At 44.3% G+C, this 14,460-nt stretch overlaps 1 protein-coding gene across 1 annotated transcript in view; it reads left to right on the top strand.

Annotated features, from left to right (window-relative positions):
• The window catches only part of LOC311361877 (protein phosphatase 1 regulatory subunit 37), a gene marked incomplete at its 5' end in the record, with an annotated part of 51,761 nt that extends 37,878 nt beyond the window's left edge, over window positions 1–13,883 (top strand). The window contains one exon of the mRNA XM_084481683.1: window positions 13,539–13,883. Coding sequence (XP_084337809.1) covers window positions 13,539–13,691 — 153 coding nt within the window. The 3' untranslated portion in view covers window positions 13,692–13,883. The remainder of the gene's footprint in view (window positions 1–13,538) is intronic.
• Between the last annotated feature and the right edge of the window lie 577 nt (window positions 13,884–14,460).

Below are 14,460 nucleotides of genomic sequence, written 5' to 3' on the forward strand. Positions count from 1 at the left end.
GCTCTCATTGCACATGACCGGAGGCAGACCTCGGGCTCAAGCCAGCGTCAGCCAGTCACGTGTTTTGGGGGAGTGGCTTTGGAGGGCGGCCTGAGGGGAGGGGCGGGACTTTTTTGGGTTGGATACTTTAAAAATGTAACCTTCTCTGTATGGCATGGGTCAAAATACGTAACCTTATAATATCTACTACAGACCAATAGTTAAAACAAAATAAACAAGCAGAGTTGAACAAATAGTGATTGGAAAATGTTGATAATCCTAGCTTTGTATTCGTCAAGAGTGAAACTATTTTTTTACGTTGACATTTGTGATTCGGGGCATTTTTCGATACGATGTTGATGTTGAATAAGATGTTGAGATGATAATGTTCGATATGTATCAAATACAATTGATCTGGCCATTTAGTTGGTGCATTTTAATCTTCTTAGAATGATATTTGCATTATGGGGCGTTCAAGTGATGTCACACCTGAGCACATTTAAAATATATGTTGGTGAGAAAAACACCACGGTAGGTGTGTGTTCACAGGGCCTTATATAGCCTACCACCTGGATCATATTGCCCCCTCCACCCCCATGGCTGGTGCTGCCCAAGCCTCATCACAACGGCTTGGTCTGCAGGAAGAGGTGTTTGACTGCAGTGACTATGGTAACAAACCGCAAACATGCAGGTCACTAGCGCTGGAGCTAGTCATAGTCATTAAGCTAACCATCACCCCTGGAGACCCTGGTTCGATGCCTCGTCTGCGAGATCCTCAGCCCTACAGTTGATGGGTTCAGGGTAGGATAACTAGGGACAGAGAAAGACAAGTCGCTTTTTGTTTGGCGCACTAAGATTTGAATAGATTTGTTCCCGTGCAGTTAATTTTCTGGCATCTTTTATCTTAAATCAACTACTTACCATGAATTAAGTTGATTAGCTGACCCCCTTCCCTGAGTATAATATTTAAATAAATTCCATGATTTGGAGGCATTCCAGTATCTATTACATTCATTATGAATGAGTTTTAATGAATCGTTAGTAGATCGTATTTGTGATTTAGCCGTGTTTGTGACTCGAGTCGTGATGAAAGCAACTACCCCACTAGCATTCTAAAAGTAGGATTTCAACGTCGCAGTTGTGCAATAGCCTGCCGTATAATGCAATCTTAGTTGATATCAAAGGCTTTATCGCATTTCACCGCCTCAGAAATCCTAGATATATCTTTTTTGTTGTTGTTGTCAGTGTAACTGCTTCTAGGTTTGGGGAAGAGTGTTATTTTCTTTTTTTTTTGCAAAAGTGAATATAGACTTGTGTATGTTGTGGGAAATATGAAATATGCAGAATTTCATGCCACCCGAATCTGTCAGCAGCAGTACAAAAAAGTACCTGCATTTTTATTAAGGTTTTAAAACTTCAAATACGTGATGTTTTGCAGGCGAACAACTCCGACACAGGGAAACACATCCCTGTGTGCCGTACCAGATCTTTTTCCGGCCAATTTGAACACAACCTTTAATTATGGCAGGTCATAACAAGCCACATGAGTGGCTTTGCCAGGGTCTCCTGCTCTGTACGTTACCTCGTGGATAATTATACAAATCAAACGGAGAGGGAACAATTGTGAGGGGGAGGGAACAAAGAAGGGAGGTAAAAAAAAAAAGAAAAACCCCAATGCAATCTTCCTTTAACAAAACACATAGGCTACAAGTGACGACAAAAGCCCACTTAGTGAGAACTCAGAAGGACCACGCTGGCGTAATTATGACTTGTTGTCTTAACAAAAGAATTATCCTATTCTACAGAGTGCATGGGCAGACTTTACTAGGGATCCCCTCAAAAGTGTTAACAAATTTCCCTCCAAGAAAATACAAACATTTAAAATATTAGCGATGGACAGAATTCTGAAAGGTTACACACAGACGTGAGACATTTCTTCTTGTTTTCTACATATGCCAACCAGGCTGCTAATGTGGCCTCTCTCCTGTGGCCCCCCACTGTGCTTCTGCCGCCTCTTTTAAAACCACTGCTCGCTCCACAAGCTTTAAGTGTTTTTTTTTCTCCTCTTAAGTGGAAGTGACCCCTGTACATAACTTACTACCTGTGGCTTAAACTAAGACAGCCTAAAAATGACCATAATGCCAGGCAAAGAAGTCAGCTATTTCAGCCCCCCCCCCCACACTCCTGGCGACCACTGTGCACCTCAAAGCAGGCTGGGGGTTGGAGTTCTTAAGTGGGGCTACTAAGTTTTCTGACCTTGGGTTTGACCCTAGTTATGTGCACACAATAGCTGGTGTTTTTTAGCACAAGAAATGAAGGATGGATGGATAGAGAGAGATATATATAGAGATGCACAGAATGAGCGCTGGAGAATGGGAAGTATACATACAAACATACTTTCATTCATTTATTCATTCATACATACATGCATACATACATACATACAAAGAGAGAGAGACGGACGGATGGATCGATCGATAGACACACAATTTACAACCTACACAGGACATAGATTACACACTCACATGCATAAGCACATACACACACACACACACACACACACACACACACTGTTGAAACGGCATCACCAGAAAATAGTACCTCCTATCATGGCGGAACCATCAGACAGGTTTTGCGTACAACTCACACATTACACAGACTCACACACACACAGACACACACACACACACACCTGATCTCCTATGATCAGAACTACTGGTTCTCTCATCCTCCCACCAACACCGCCGGGAGAGCAGAATATCACGGAAGCCGCAATCGCTCTTTACTTCAATCTCTTGCCGTGTTCCTTTTTATCTCGTTTGTCTCTCTCTCGTCACACACCCCGGTGCACTGCCACTGTCCGCCGTTGTCAGTAGCTCTTTTTTTAAACATGTACATATGTAACCATATATAGAACAAAATACATTTAGTATTTTTGTACCTTCAAACGTCTTTCTGTCCAAAAGGGAGCAAAGACAACATAATAGACAAAAATAATACAATAAAAAACATTAAACATGGACATGCAAACATAGACACATATGTGCATACTAACACAAACTTAGCAGGTTGATTCATTGATAACCGTGTCAGTTAGATATTATTATACAGAGTCATTGGCCTACACATCCACTGACTGTAAAACCCTCCGTTAACTTGCACTCGGCCGAACTGAAGTAGGACTCGAGGATGAACGTGCTGCTTAATATTTCCTAACCTTCCCTTTGTTTCCAGTGTTTCCTCAAGATTTAGAGCCAGGAATATGGGAAGGGGTTGGGGGGGTAGAACTATTGGCAAGGTGTTTTTTTTTAAGGGAAGTTAGATTTTAGGAAACGTCACAGACGTGCTGCTGGGTCAAGCTTTGGTTTTTGAAAGAAATTTTAAAAAAAAAAGGGAATCAAAACATTTTGGACTGGATGTCTGAAAAGGAGATATAACGTAAGATATACTGAACTGTACTTAATCTCACATCGTCTCAATAGCATGACCACGCCTGGCAATTTTAACTCACATCCCCTGCAGCAACAACGTAACGGAAAAATCTCCTCACGCTGATAGCAATAAGCACAATGGAAAAAAATTGAAGACTTTACATTTTTACCAAAGCCTGGTACCTGAGCTTCAGGAGCCAGCAGAGAGAGAAAGAGAGATACTTACAACGCAAGGACACACCGGTTACAACTAATGTTTGAGGGAAGTCCACCAAACTCTGCTAAAAGCTGCAAACACCCAAGAGTTCAACGCTTATCTCACTGGGAAAAAAAAGTTACTGCAAAGGAAGAAAAAAAAGGTTCACGGCTCTCAAGGCGGCCTGTTGTGTCACACACGACACGGTGGTGTGTGTGCGTGCGTGTCTGTGTGTAGGTGGGTGTGCGCGTGCGTGACACACCCCGTACCCCGCTTCGCCAGGACATCACTCCAGTAGCGGCCGCTCCATGTTATCGCCCAGGAAACGCAAAACACAAACACACACACACACACACACACACACACACACTCTCAGACTGACACAGACACACACAGCCCAGCTCCATCTTCTGTGGCGCTCACGTGGAGGAGCCCGCTAGCTTCACGTGCCGTCGCTAAAGAGAGGGATTAGGAAAGTCGCAGGGGCTGATGAATGTAGGGTACATTAGAGTGAGAGAAGTGGAGAGAGAGAGAGAGCAGGAGGAGAGAGACATAGAGGGGAAGTGAGAGTGAAAGAGTAGGTGTGGCAGAATAAGAGGCATTGGCTTTACTACTAAGTAAAAACTGTTTTTATTTTTTATGAATGTCTTTGCTTGTAGTTCTTTGCCCCGCACGTGCATTTTTACCCTTTTAATTACATATATTATACAATTATTATACAGTACATATTGTCTTTTTAATTTCTTCATTTCAGAATGCGCGCTGCTCGGTAGGGAATGAGGAGTTAACGCTCGCAGGATAATATCATATATCGGCGCTCTGTGTTTTCCTTTGCCAAAGTTATATTTTGACGTTGGCTTCCCCTTTGCCTGCCACCCTCACAGATTAATCTCAGTGTAATGATCACATTAGAACATGCAGAATATTTTGATGTTGCAATTACTGCCAGAAAATAATAACGATAAAAATAATAATATTTATAATAATAGTCAACACCGAGGACACTTACAGGAGCCTAGAGAATAATACTAAGTGTATATTAAAAAGGATGTCACTGTTGCTGAACTCATGCCACAAAATGGGAAATACTTTTTGTTATTATAATAATATTATTTATAATAATAATATACATTACAATAATTATTATTTGCTTATACAATTATTAAATGTCATTGCTACATCCATTAAACTTGTACTATTTATTTTATTATATTGTGAACATTTTAATATTAATCCCAACAGATCAATCCCTATATTTCTTGTGGCCGGTTTGAAGTAACTGACAGCTTTTTGGATTTTCTTTATTTTTCATCCAAAACATCTCATTGGCAAACTGCAGGCCAAGCGGTTTAAATGGTGCACCGTCGCTTTTGTTTGTAAAACCATCACCACTCACAACATATTATCTCTCATCTCTAGTTTTTTCTTATTTATTTTTATTTGTGTTTCCCACCCTGCATACACACACGCACACATCAACACAGGGACACGCACCCATCTCAAGAGAGACACACACACGCACACACACACACACACACACAGTGGAAGCGTGGAAAGGCTGCTTATTCTGCATACAACAGTGACATCTTGAGTCCAGACAGAGCAACTGCGGCTGGTTGAAAGACCGTAGCCTACCCTGGGCTTTAGTGTTTCTTTAACCTGCCTATGAACTATATGGATGGGAAATTGTAATAAAAATAAATAAATAACATAAGTGTGAAAAAGAACAGAAGAAGAATATAGAAAACGTGGAAAGCACTTCCTCGGGATGAGTGAGAGCAAGAGAAGATTTTTTTTCTGGTAATTACTGCCATTTTATTTTAAGAGGTTGAAAGGGGGCTTTGGTAATACCCACAAAGTGCATTCATTAACATTTACTTAGCGCTGCAGCCACCAACACAAAATAACACCGCTATTCCAGCAGGTTGTTCCCCCGGCCCGGGGAACCTTTCCCTGGCAGTCCATGGCAATGCGTGACGCAATAAGGTTAATGCATTGTTTCTTTTCATTTGCTGAATGTTATAATTCATAATTTGGGGTGTGAGCCGTAACACAAAGTACATTAAAACACTTAGGAATGGATTGTTTTTTGTGGGGTTTTTTTCTCCGGCATATTGTCAAATAATTGAACAAGGAGGTGGGATTTATTGTCCATATCGGACAATTATCAGGTTCTATCATCATCCCACACACTGTTGCTCTGCGGTTCACTGCCAGACTGGCTTCCGCCTTCATAGTGTGTGTGTGTGTGTGTGTGTGTGTGCCTGTGTGTGTGCCTGTGCGTGTGTGTGTGCGTGTGCGTGTGGTCACAATGTGGAGCTCTGACCTGATCCGAGCTGTGGGAAGATGATGTTGCTATTATATCTCAAAGTGGGATAAGATCACGACAGTGAGCTTTCAGCGGTCAGAGTGAGGTTCACAATCTGTCTTAAACCTTTATACCGGATGCTTTGGAAAATGAAAAGGAAGCCATGCTAAGTTATCGGTGCAATGTGCGTGGTATTAGTTTGGGCCGTCACTTTTGGTTGTGATTCTGTCGTTATTATGCTTAGATATGCCCTAATGATTCCTCACAATGCTCCATATCTATTATGCCTCTGGCTGATGTTCATGTCGAAGGTTCTGTTATTTATGTCTTTATGCTGCTGAATTAACGTGAGACGCACACATACACGTACGCACGCAGCGGTTAAAAGCGATTGCATTGTGGATCAGTTGCAACAATATGACTTATGAAAAAATAAATAAAAAATACAATACCACACTCGCATAATACTTGAAACTGGCATCTGAAATGTCATTTACATATATTAGCATATAAAGTAATTGGCACAGATGCCAAGGAAGCAGCCGCAAACAGATTAATTGTCATCAAGCAGTCGTGGTGACACAGTTAAAAATGAGCTCCTTTCAAGGCGCCAATTATCAGTGAATTTTCTAAAGTAACCGCATTTTTTTTCATCAGCGTTTTTTTTATTCATTCTAGTGTTGCTTTTGGCTTGCTTGCATGTGCACCACACACACACACACACACCTACCCCCACCCCTGCAGAGACAGACAGGAGATATGCGTGGTATCAGTATTCTACATGTATAAATATTGTAAATAGCTGTCTGTTGTCTTTCAAGCTCTGCCTTTGAAATCAGACCACACCACCGCTTCAACTTTTCCTTTCGTCTCACTCCTTCTCTCGATAGCAGAAGCACCTTTTGTTTGGGACCAGAGATAAGAAGAAACGATGCATTCTTGCACATACTCTGTCATTGCAGGAATTTCAAATGCATGTTTTTTTTTGCAGTATGGCTACCCCACCACCCCCCCTCCCCTCTGCATATGTTGTGCCTCATGAGCATATCTTAGAGCACCCTGAGCTTTGATATACAGGCACAGGTTTGATTGCATGTATGTGTGTGTGTGTGTGTATGTGTGTGGGTTGGGGGGGGGCAGGCAAGGGAAGGAGGCAAGAAGCCCTGCTTTAATATTATTTTGTCCTACCTCCCTATCTCCATCTCTGCGTTGCCGATTTCCGAAGTTCTGCATAAGCCCGCACACTTTAACCACTTATTGCAAATACAATACAAACCCCCCCGCAGCCCTCCCATGCTACTTTGTGCTGATCACCACCTGATATACAACAATGCTTTGGCCGTTATTGACTCTCTGCACACACACACACACACACACACACACACACACACACACAGAGGCAGGAGCGGAGCGAGAGGCTTGGGGCCCTGTAGCGAGCGTCCGTGGGATAATAGATTGGAGCGGGGACTTGCGGTGGCTCAGGTTTCGCTCCCGCCGTAATAATTGTAAAGTGGCTCCATTTGTAAAAGGCTTGTCTTTGGGAATGCACCGCTAACAAATGAGGTAGTTAGTTTAGCCTGCCACACCAAGCACGAGGAACCCCTCCCCCCACCCCACCCACCCCGACACACACACACACACACACACACACACACACACACACACCTCCGACCGCACACCACCCTTCCCCATGCACCGCCAAGCCGAGCTCCACGACAGCTTCCATCGTTCCTGTTGTCTCCTGCGGCCGCAGAAGAAAATTAGTGCTCACCTCCGGTATTTTTTGGCCTTTATTGTTGTATTTGTTTTTTATTTTGCTCTTCGGTGTGTGCATTGTGCATTATCGTGCAGTGCCAACCCCCGCCGTTATGGACTGATTTTGCAGTTCCCCAGCCATGATATAACTCGGTGAAAGCATATATCTATAATTATGTCTATTTTTTTAACATTCCCAACTCCCTCTAAAAATAGCCAAAAAAAAAAGTGCCATAAAGATCCCCTTGTGCTTCTTACGCTTTTATTTTTTATTTGACAACACAGGAGGAACGCAGTGTGCTTATGCCATGTGCACCGTCAATAACCCATCAAAAGACCATCAAATCCAAACACACGCCAGCCCTCTCACGCCATCCGTGTGCAAGGCGCCATCCATCAGTCGTCCACCTTGTTTATCGCCCGTTGTCATGGTGTTACGTAGCGTTCAATTATCCAATCTATTCGGATGGCTGTTTGATGACGATTTTAGGCGGGAAAGAAAGACGTGGATCTGGATTGGGGGGGGGGGGGGGGGGGGGTCCTATGCATGGCATACTCACACACATTTTCTCTCTCACACCCACATTCTCAAACCATGACATAGTAGTACGTGTGGTAAGGTCTGAATACACAGATAACAATGGCCATGACATAAAACGCAGCGTTCCTTTAGATAGAAGGGAGAACTTTGTGTGTGTGTGTGTGTGTGTGAGTGTGTGAGTGTGTGTGTCTGCATGTCCCTTTTGGCTCGTAGTGTGAAGGCCCTCAAACAACTGAACCAAATAGTAATCACATGCTCAGACTAGGAGTTTGTTTTAGTCACTCAGCAGCCCTGCATCTCATGAACTCCCCCAGCTCTTCACACCACTGTTTTCCCTTCTTCTTCCAAGTTTTTTTTTGGACATTGGACAATTATGCACACATGATGAACCTATAACTGTGTGTTTCTGTGTCTGCTTATGTGTGCGCATGTGTATGTATGTGTGTGTGTGTGTGCATGCGTGTTTCCATGTGTATGCCTGTGCATGCATGCGTGCACACACTCCCATGTGTGTTTATATTCCTTAATGACTTTCTAATTCAGGGCCAGCAGGAACCTGCCTTTATCTCTATTAGTTTAGTAGCCTGGCAAACAAAGAGAGTCTGTGCCCATGGCACGCAGCCAGGCGGACTCAGCCGTAAAAAGCACTTGTCCATCTGCGTCTCTCGCTCTCTCCTCCTCCTCTCTCTCTCTCCTCCTCCTTCTCCTTCTCCTCCTCCTCCTCCACCCTCTCTCTTCATCGGGTGTGAAACGCCGTCCTCTGCCACTGTCAGTGTTAGAAGAGAAGAGGAAGAAGAGAAAACATCTCCATTCGCCCGCTCAGCGGTCCCATTACTTAATCAGAGATGTATTGATTGCTCTACTCGCTGATTGAGTGTGGAAAAAAAGGGTTGTTGATGGTAGAGAGAGTGAGAGACAGAGATCGAGAAAGAGAGAGAGAGAGAGAGCGAGAGACAGAGACAGTGTCTCTGTGTGTGGGTTTGTGTTTGGGGGTGTGGGGGTGTTTAGGGTGTGTGTGTGTGAGTGTGTGTTTAGGGTGTGTGTATGACCAGGTGGCCTTTCATTTATCCAACCAGAGTTGAATACACTTCCATATACTACAGCTCCAGACCGTAAGAGATCCTAGTTACTACGCTACTATTAAGGTTACTACATAGTCAAACATTGAATACTTTGCAATAATTTATCTTAAGCCTTAAATACACACACACACACACACACACACACACACACACACACACACACACACACACACACACACACATGCACTCAAATGCACAATGCACAATTATGACATAATTCATAGTTATATATCGTTTTCAGAATTTAGATAAAAATAGCATGTCACATTCAAGACTTGAAGCTTTCTTTGAACCAAAATAAACACACCAAAGGAACCATCAACAAATGTATCAACGTTCATCCTAAATTATGTGGTAAAAATGTGTTTCACCATTTGTTTTTATGTGTTTTTTTATTACTATTTTTATTGTTTTTTAATATAAAAGTAAAACTATCTCTATCTTTGTTTGGAATTCAAACTCAGGTCTCTTAAGTACAATGAGATTTTTTTTTCTTTTCTCTCTGTTGCATTTCATCTGTGAAATGGTTTCCCTAACCAATTTAAGGCATGACAGACTCCAACTATTTTAAAACAAAATACCCATTTGATTACAAACAAACGATTGTTAATTTGTGAAAAAATCCCTATTATAACCTAACATTTTTAAGCCATGCAAGTTACACACTATGAATAAAATAAAGACACTGTATTACGCGGGTTGGCCTAGTAGGCATGCAGAATGTGTTTGTGACAGCGTGCATTGCAATACACAAAACGTATTCCACGTCCATCTCTTAGGGGAGTGAGCACGATTCGATTCATCTCCATATGTGGGCTCCAATACAATACAGTTCGAGTTCAAAATCCATGCGTTTCAGTTGGATGTAGTTCGATACCACTCTGTGCATTTTGCTTACTTATATTTGTTTGATTTAGGAATGCAGAATAATAAATTTTAAAAAAGGACTTGGGTTACTTGTCATTACCGTGTGCTGATAAGGGTGATTTGAATACTAAATGCAATTTTCAATTCCCACAATAGTAAGAGTTATTTAAGAGATTTTGAATCTACATTTAAATCCAGTAATAAAAAAATAACATTCAACGTTCTTTGGTACATTTGGCATGTAAGCCCACTAGGCTCAATCCCTGCTTTTTCATTAGTGGGCCATATCCTCAATCACCACTGTGTCACCGTATTCGGCGATAGATGATGTCCTAAGTGACATTTATTTCAATGAAAATCATTTGAGGTCTTCGAGATTGCCACTCTAAATTTAGGGATATTAGGTTTTCATTATAAACAAGTTCAGAGCTCACGATGTAATTCTGCATATTTAAAGTATTCCCCAATTATTGCCCCCCCCCCAAAAATAAATTATACATTCCCCTTGGACTGTACCATTCCCCTTGGAATGTTCCATTTACACCCAATACCGGTTTTTCCCTTATTGTATAGGGATGGTGCAGTGCTAAAGGATAACTTGGCATTCATAAAATGATGTTTTTTTTGTGTGTGTTTATGTGTGCGACGTGCATGCCTCGTGCTTGTGCGCACGTTTGTGTGTGTACTACATAAGCCAAGGTAGGCACTGCTCAGTGACAAGATGACAGAAAAACAAGAGCAAAAACTTCAAAGAACTTTAAGGTGGAGGTGAACACATAATACTGTGTATGTGCGTGTGTGAGTGTCAAGTTTTTGTGTGGAATTCACGCCTTGTGGGTAATTTCCTCTATATTGTTCACAAACATGCATCAGGTTTTAAGTATACAGAAGATTTAGAATATCGTATCAGTTTATCTCTCGTGTACGTGTGTGTGTGTGTGTGTGTGTGCGCGTGTGTGCGTGCATGCGAGAATGTCCAGGTGTACTGACAGACTCACACACACACATATGCAGCAGCATGTGACATGTCTCTCTGTACAAGTGTGTTGACAGGCCTTCCGTAACCCCATTGGCTCCAATGTTGTCACTGGCAACATACACATCCTACACACACACGCACACACACACACACACACACTCCAGAAGGCTGTGGCTGTGAACCCTGATCTCCTTGTAAACTCTGGCAGGGGTGGCAAGCAGCCCCACCACCAGCCCACTCTTTCTCTTAAACACACACACACACACGCATGCACGCACGCACACACGCACGCAACCGTGCCCTTCTCCATCCTGGTCCACTCCATCTCCCCCCTGCCCCCACACACACTTCCACCAGAAGGTTGGAGCTCTGTTCTCTCCACACCACCCCACACACACCTCCCACCCCCTCACCTCACCCCCGCTAGTGTTGGCACAGGCATCTTGGACGTGAGTGTGCACGTGTGTGTGTGTGTGTGTGTGTGTGTGTGTGTGTGTGTGTGTGTGTGTGTGTGTGTGTGTGTGTGTGTGTGTGTGTGTGAGAGAGGAGGCCTGGGGGCTGGCTGCTGCGCAGGGCGAGCTCGCCCTCTGTCACTCACGCAGGGCGGCCCTGTGCAACTGTCACTTCCTGACAGGCCCATAATCAATCTCTTTATTAACTGCTCTGCTGCCGACCGCCCAGCAGAGAGAGAGAGAGACAGAGAGAGAAAGACACAGAGAGCGAGAGAGACAAACAGAGAGAGTGAGAGAGCAAAAGAGAAAAAAAGAGAGAGGGAGCGCGAGAGAGAGAGAGAGAGTTGTCGCGTTTGTATCTGTCCCGGTGACGAACCAACTTTGTTGCGTCTACTATTGCCAGTACTCCGGTGTCGCAGTGTTGTGGTATCGTCAGAGAAGAGTTTCAGCCGTGTGTTCAGTAAGTGGGGCCACAACAACCGGGCAGGTGAAGAGCGCTGTCCCGCCACATCCACCTCCACTGCTCACAGTAGAGCGGATCACTCAACCCGAAAAGTCTTTCACATCGAACCAAAAAAAAGACACTCAAAATGGGTGCCCCTGCCTCCTCTTCTGCAGTGTGTGTTGAAGTGACTCTCTGAAGTGACCCCCCACCCCCCACCCCTGGTTAAGCTGAAGTGGGTTGGTCGGAGGTGGAGGTGGAGGCGAAGGGGTGGTGGGGGGGGGGGCAGAGGAGAGGAAGGAAGGAGGCACGGTCCTCCAGTCGTGTGACAGTGTCACACCGGGCGCACAACAGAGGGGCGGAGGCGGGACGGGGTGTCGTGCGTCAACCCCACCGCCGTGGAGGTGGAGGTGACGGTGGCGGCGGCGGCGGTGGTGGTGATAATTTATGAGGCGGTAAAGTGCATCGCTATAGCTGGCTGCTGGCGGGCCAGCGAGCTGCGGTTTTGGCTGGGGCCGGCGCCGGGGCCCTGCTGGAGACTATAGGGTCGGCCGCCCGCGGGACCCAGCGGGGTCTTTGACTCGCTCCTGTCTTTAGCTCTACTGCGTCCGCTTCTTCTTCACTCTGTTCTCCCGCTCAGTGGGCATTCCCCACTTTTATCCGTGTTGACTTTTTGGTTCCATTCATCGCACCCCTGCCTTAGTCACGTGGGTTGTGCGTTGTGCGTTGTGCGTTACGCGTCAGGGCCGTATGCCCGTTCCGGTTCTAGATTCAGCGTCACAGGACTCACTCTGAATCTTAATTCCGTTCCTGTTGTAGATCATGCGCCAATTGCAATCCTTCTATTGTTAATTAAGACCTGAATAACTGCCGTTTTGTTTGATTTATTAAACGTTTCTAACTTCTAAGACTGTTTTGTTTATTTTTATATTATATTACCAAAAATATAAAGTTTGTTGGGGGCTAACCCACAGCTGACTACAAATTGTCTGTTTGTCACATAGTTGTTACTTAAGAAATAAGTCATGACTCTGAAATAATTCCCTTTAAATGTCATGTTGTATTAAATGTCATCCGCACGGGTCACAAATAAATATAATAAATAAAACATTCAACTTTCTGAAGAAACATTTCAGATGATAATGAAATGACAGTTGTGGTGTTTTTGTTTACGAGTTCATCATAAGCCTATTATTAGATTTAATAAAAGGTGGCCTTGATATTCCTCCATATTCTTATTCTGCATCCATATCCCCTGAGCCAAAAGCACACTGACCTTGTAACCAAGGCCTACAGCACACACGCCACCAGTCTATCCATAAACAACTACGAGAGCGGAGGTGCTCTCCTACATTATTGAGGTGAGGTAATTAGAGGCGGAAGTTAACAATTGTTTCAAAACGAAGGAGACATGAAGCTGCTAAGAAGGGATAAAGCAAATTGTATTTTTTTTATTAATCGATCATCCGGTTTTCATTTGCGTGTTTTTCTCTTTTGAATCCTCAGGACGAGTTCCTGGTGCAGACTCAGAAACGGCTGCGCTCGGAGATCGCTGAACTATGCCTGGCCAATGGCAGCCGAGCCGCAGTCGCCACGGAAACCGCAGAGTCACCACCGGGGGAGCCTCCCGAGGGGCCCGTTGAGGATGTCGTATCGTGACGGGGATGAACCAGAAGGACACGCACACGCACACGCACACACACACACACACACCCCGGTCCCAGTGCCCCCCTGGCCCTAAACAGCTGACGAGTCTATGTGGAAAATAATAATAATTCCATCGCAGATAATGATAACCATAAAACTCCAAATCCGGGCTATAAAAGACAGACCACAGCTCCCTAATGAAGCTACGCCCCCCCCCCCCCCTCCACGCACACACACACACACACACACACACACACTCCTCCTCGCTTAATGTCTCTGCTGAGGGCCCCTTGCGCTATTTTACCGTCAAGCAATTTTGCAACCCTGCTCCGAACGAGAATCACCTCAGAATTAAGAACTACCCTAACCCTCTCCCTCTACCACCTCACCATGGTAGGAGTGTGTGTCTTTGAGGAGGGGGGGGGGGGGTCATTTTGTGTATCTGTGCAGGAGTAAGTGTGCACACACACACACACACACACCGCCCTGCACTGTATCCTCTTGGCCTCTCGCTGCCCCCACCACCTTCAAAAAAAGAATACACATTGTAGCATGCGATGGTGACGACGTAGAACTCGCAACGTCCACGTGCATTTGACAGCCGTAGCCTTCAAAAACAGCTTTCACCGCTCCCCAACACAACAACGACCGTGATTGGTCCTTACACAACAAGGTTGTGTACATGTTTTAGAGTGCATCAGCATCATATGCTCTGAGAGTTTGTGTATCTCTATCATGGTCTCTCTTTTGCATATGACAAGACCCGACACCTTGAGGGTTT

This window comes from Micromesistius poutassou (genome assembly GCF_964030765.1).
Source record: "Micromesistius poutassou genome assembly, chromosome: 17".
Classification (NCBI taxonomy): Eukaryota; Metazoa; Chordata; class Actinopteri; order Gadiformes; family Gadidae; genus Micromesistius; species Micromesistius poutassou.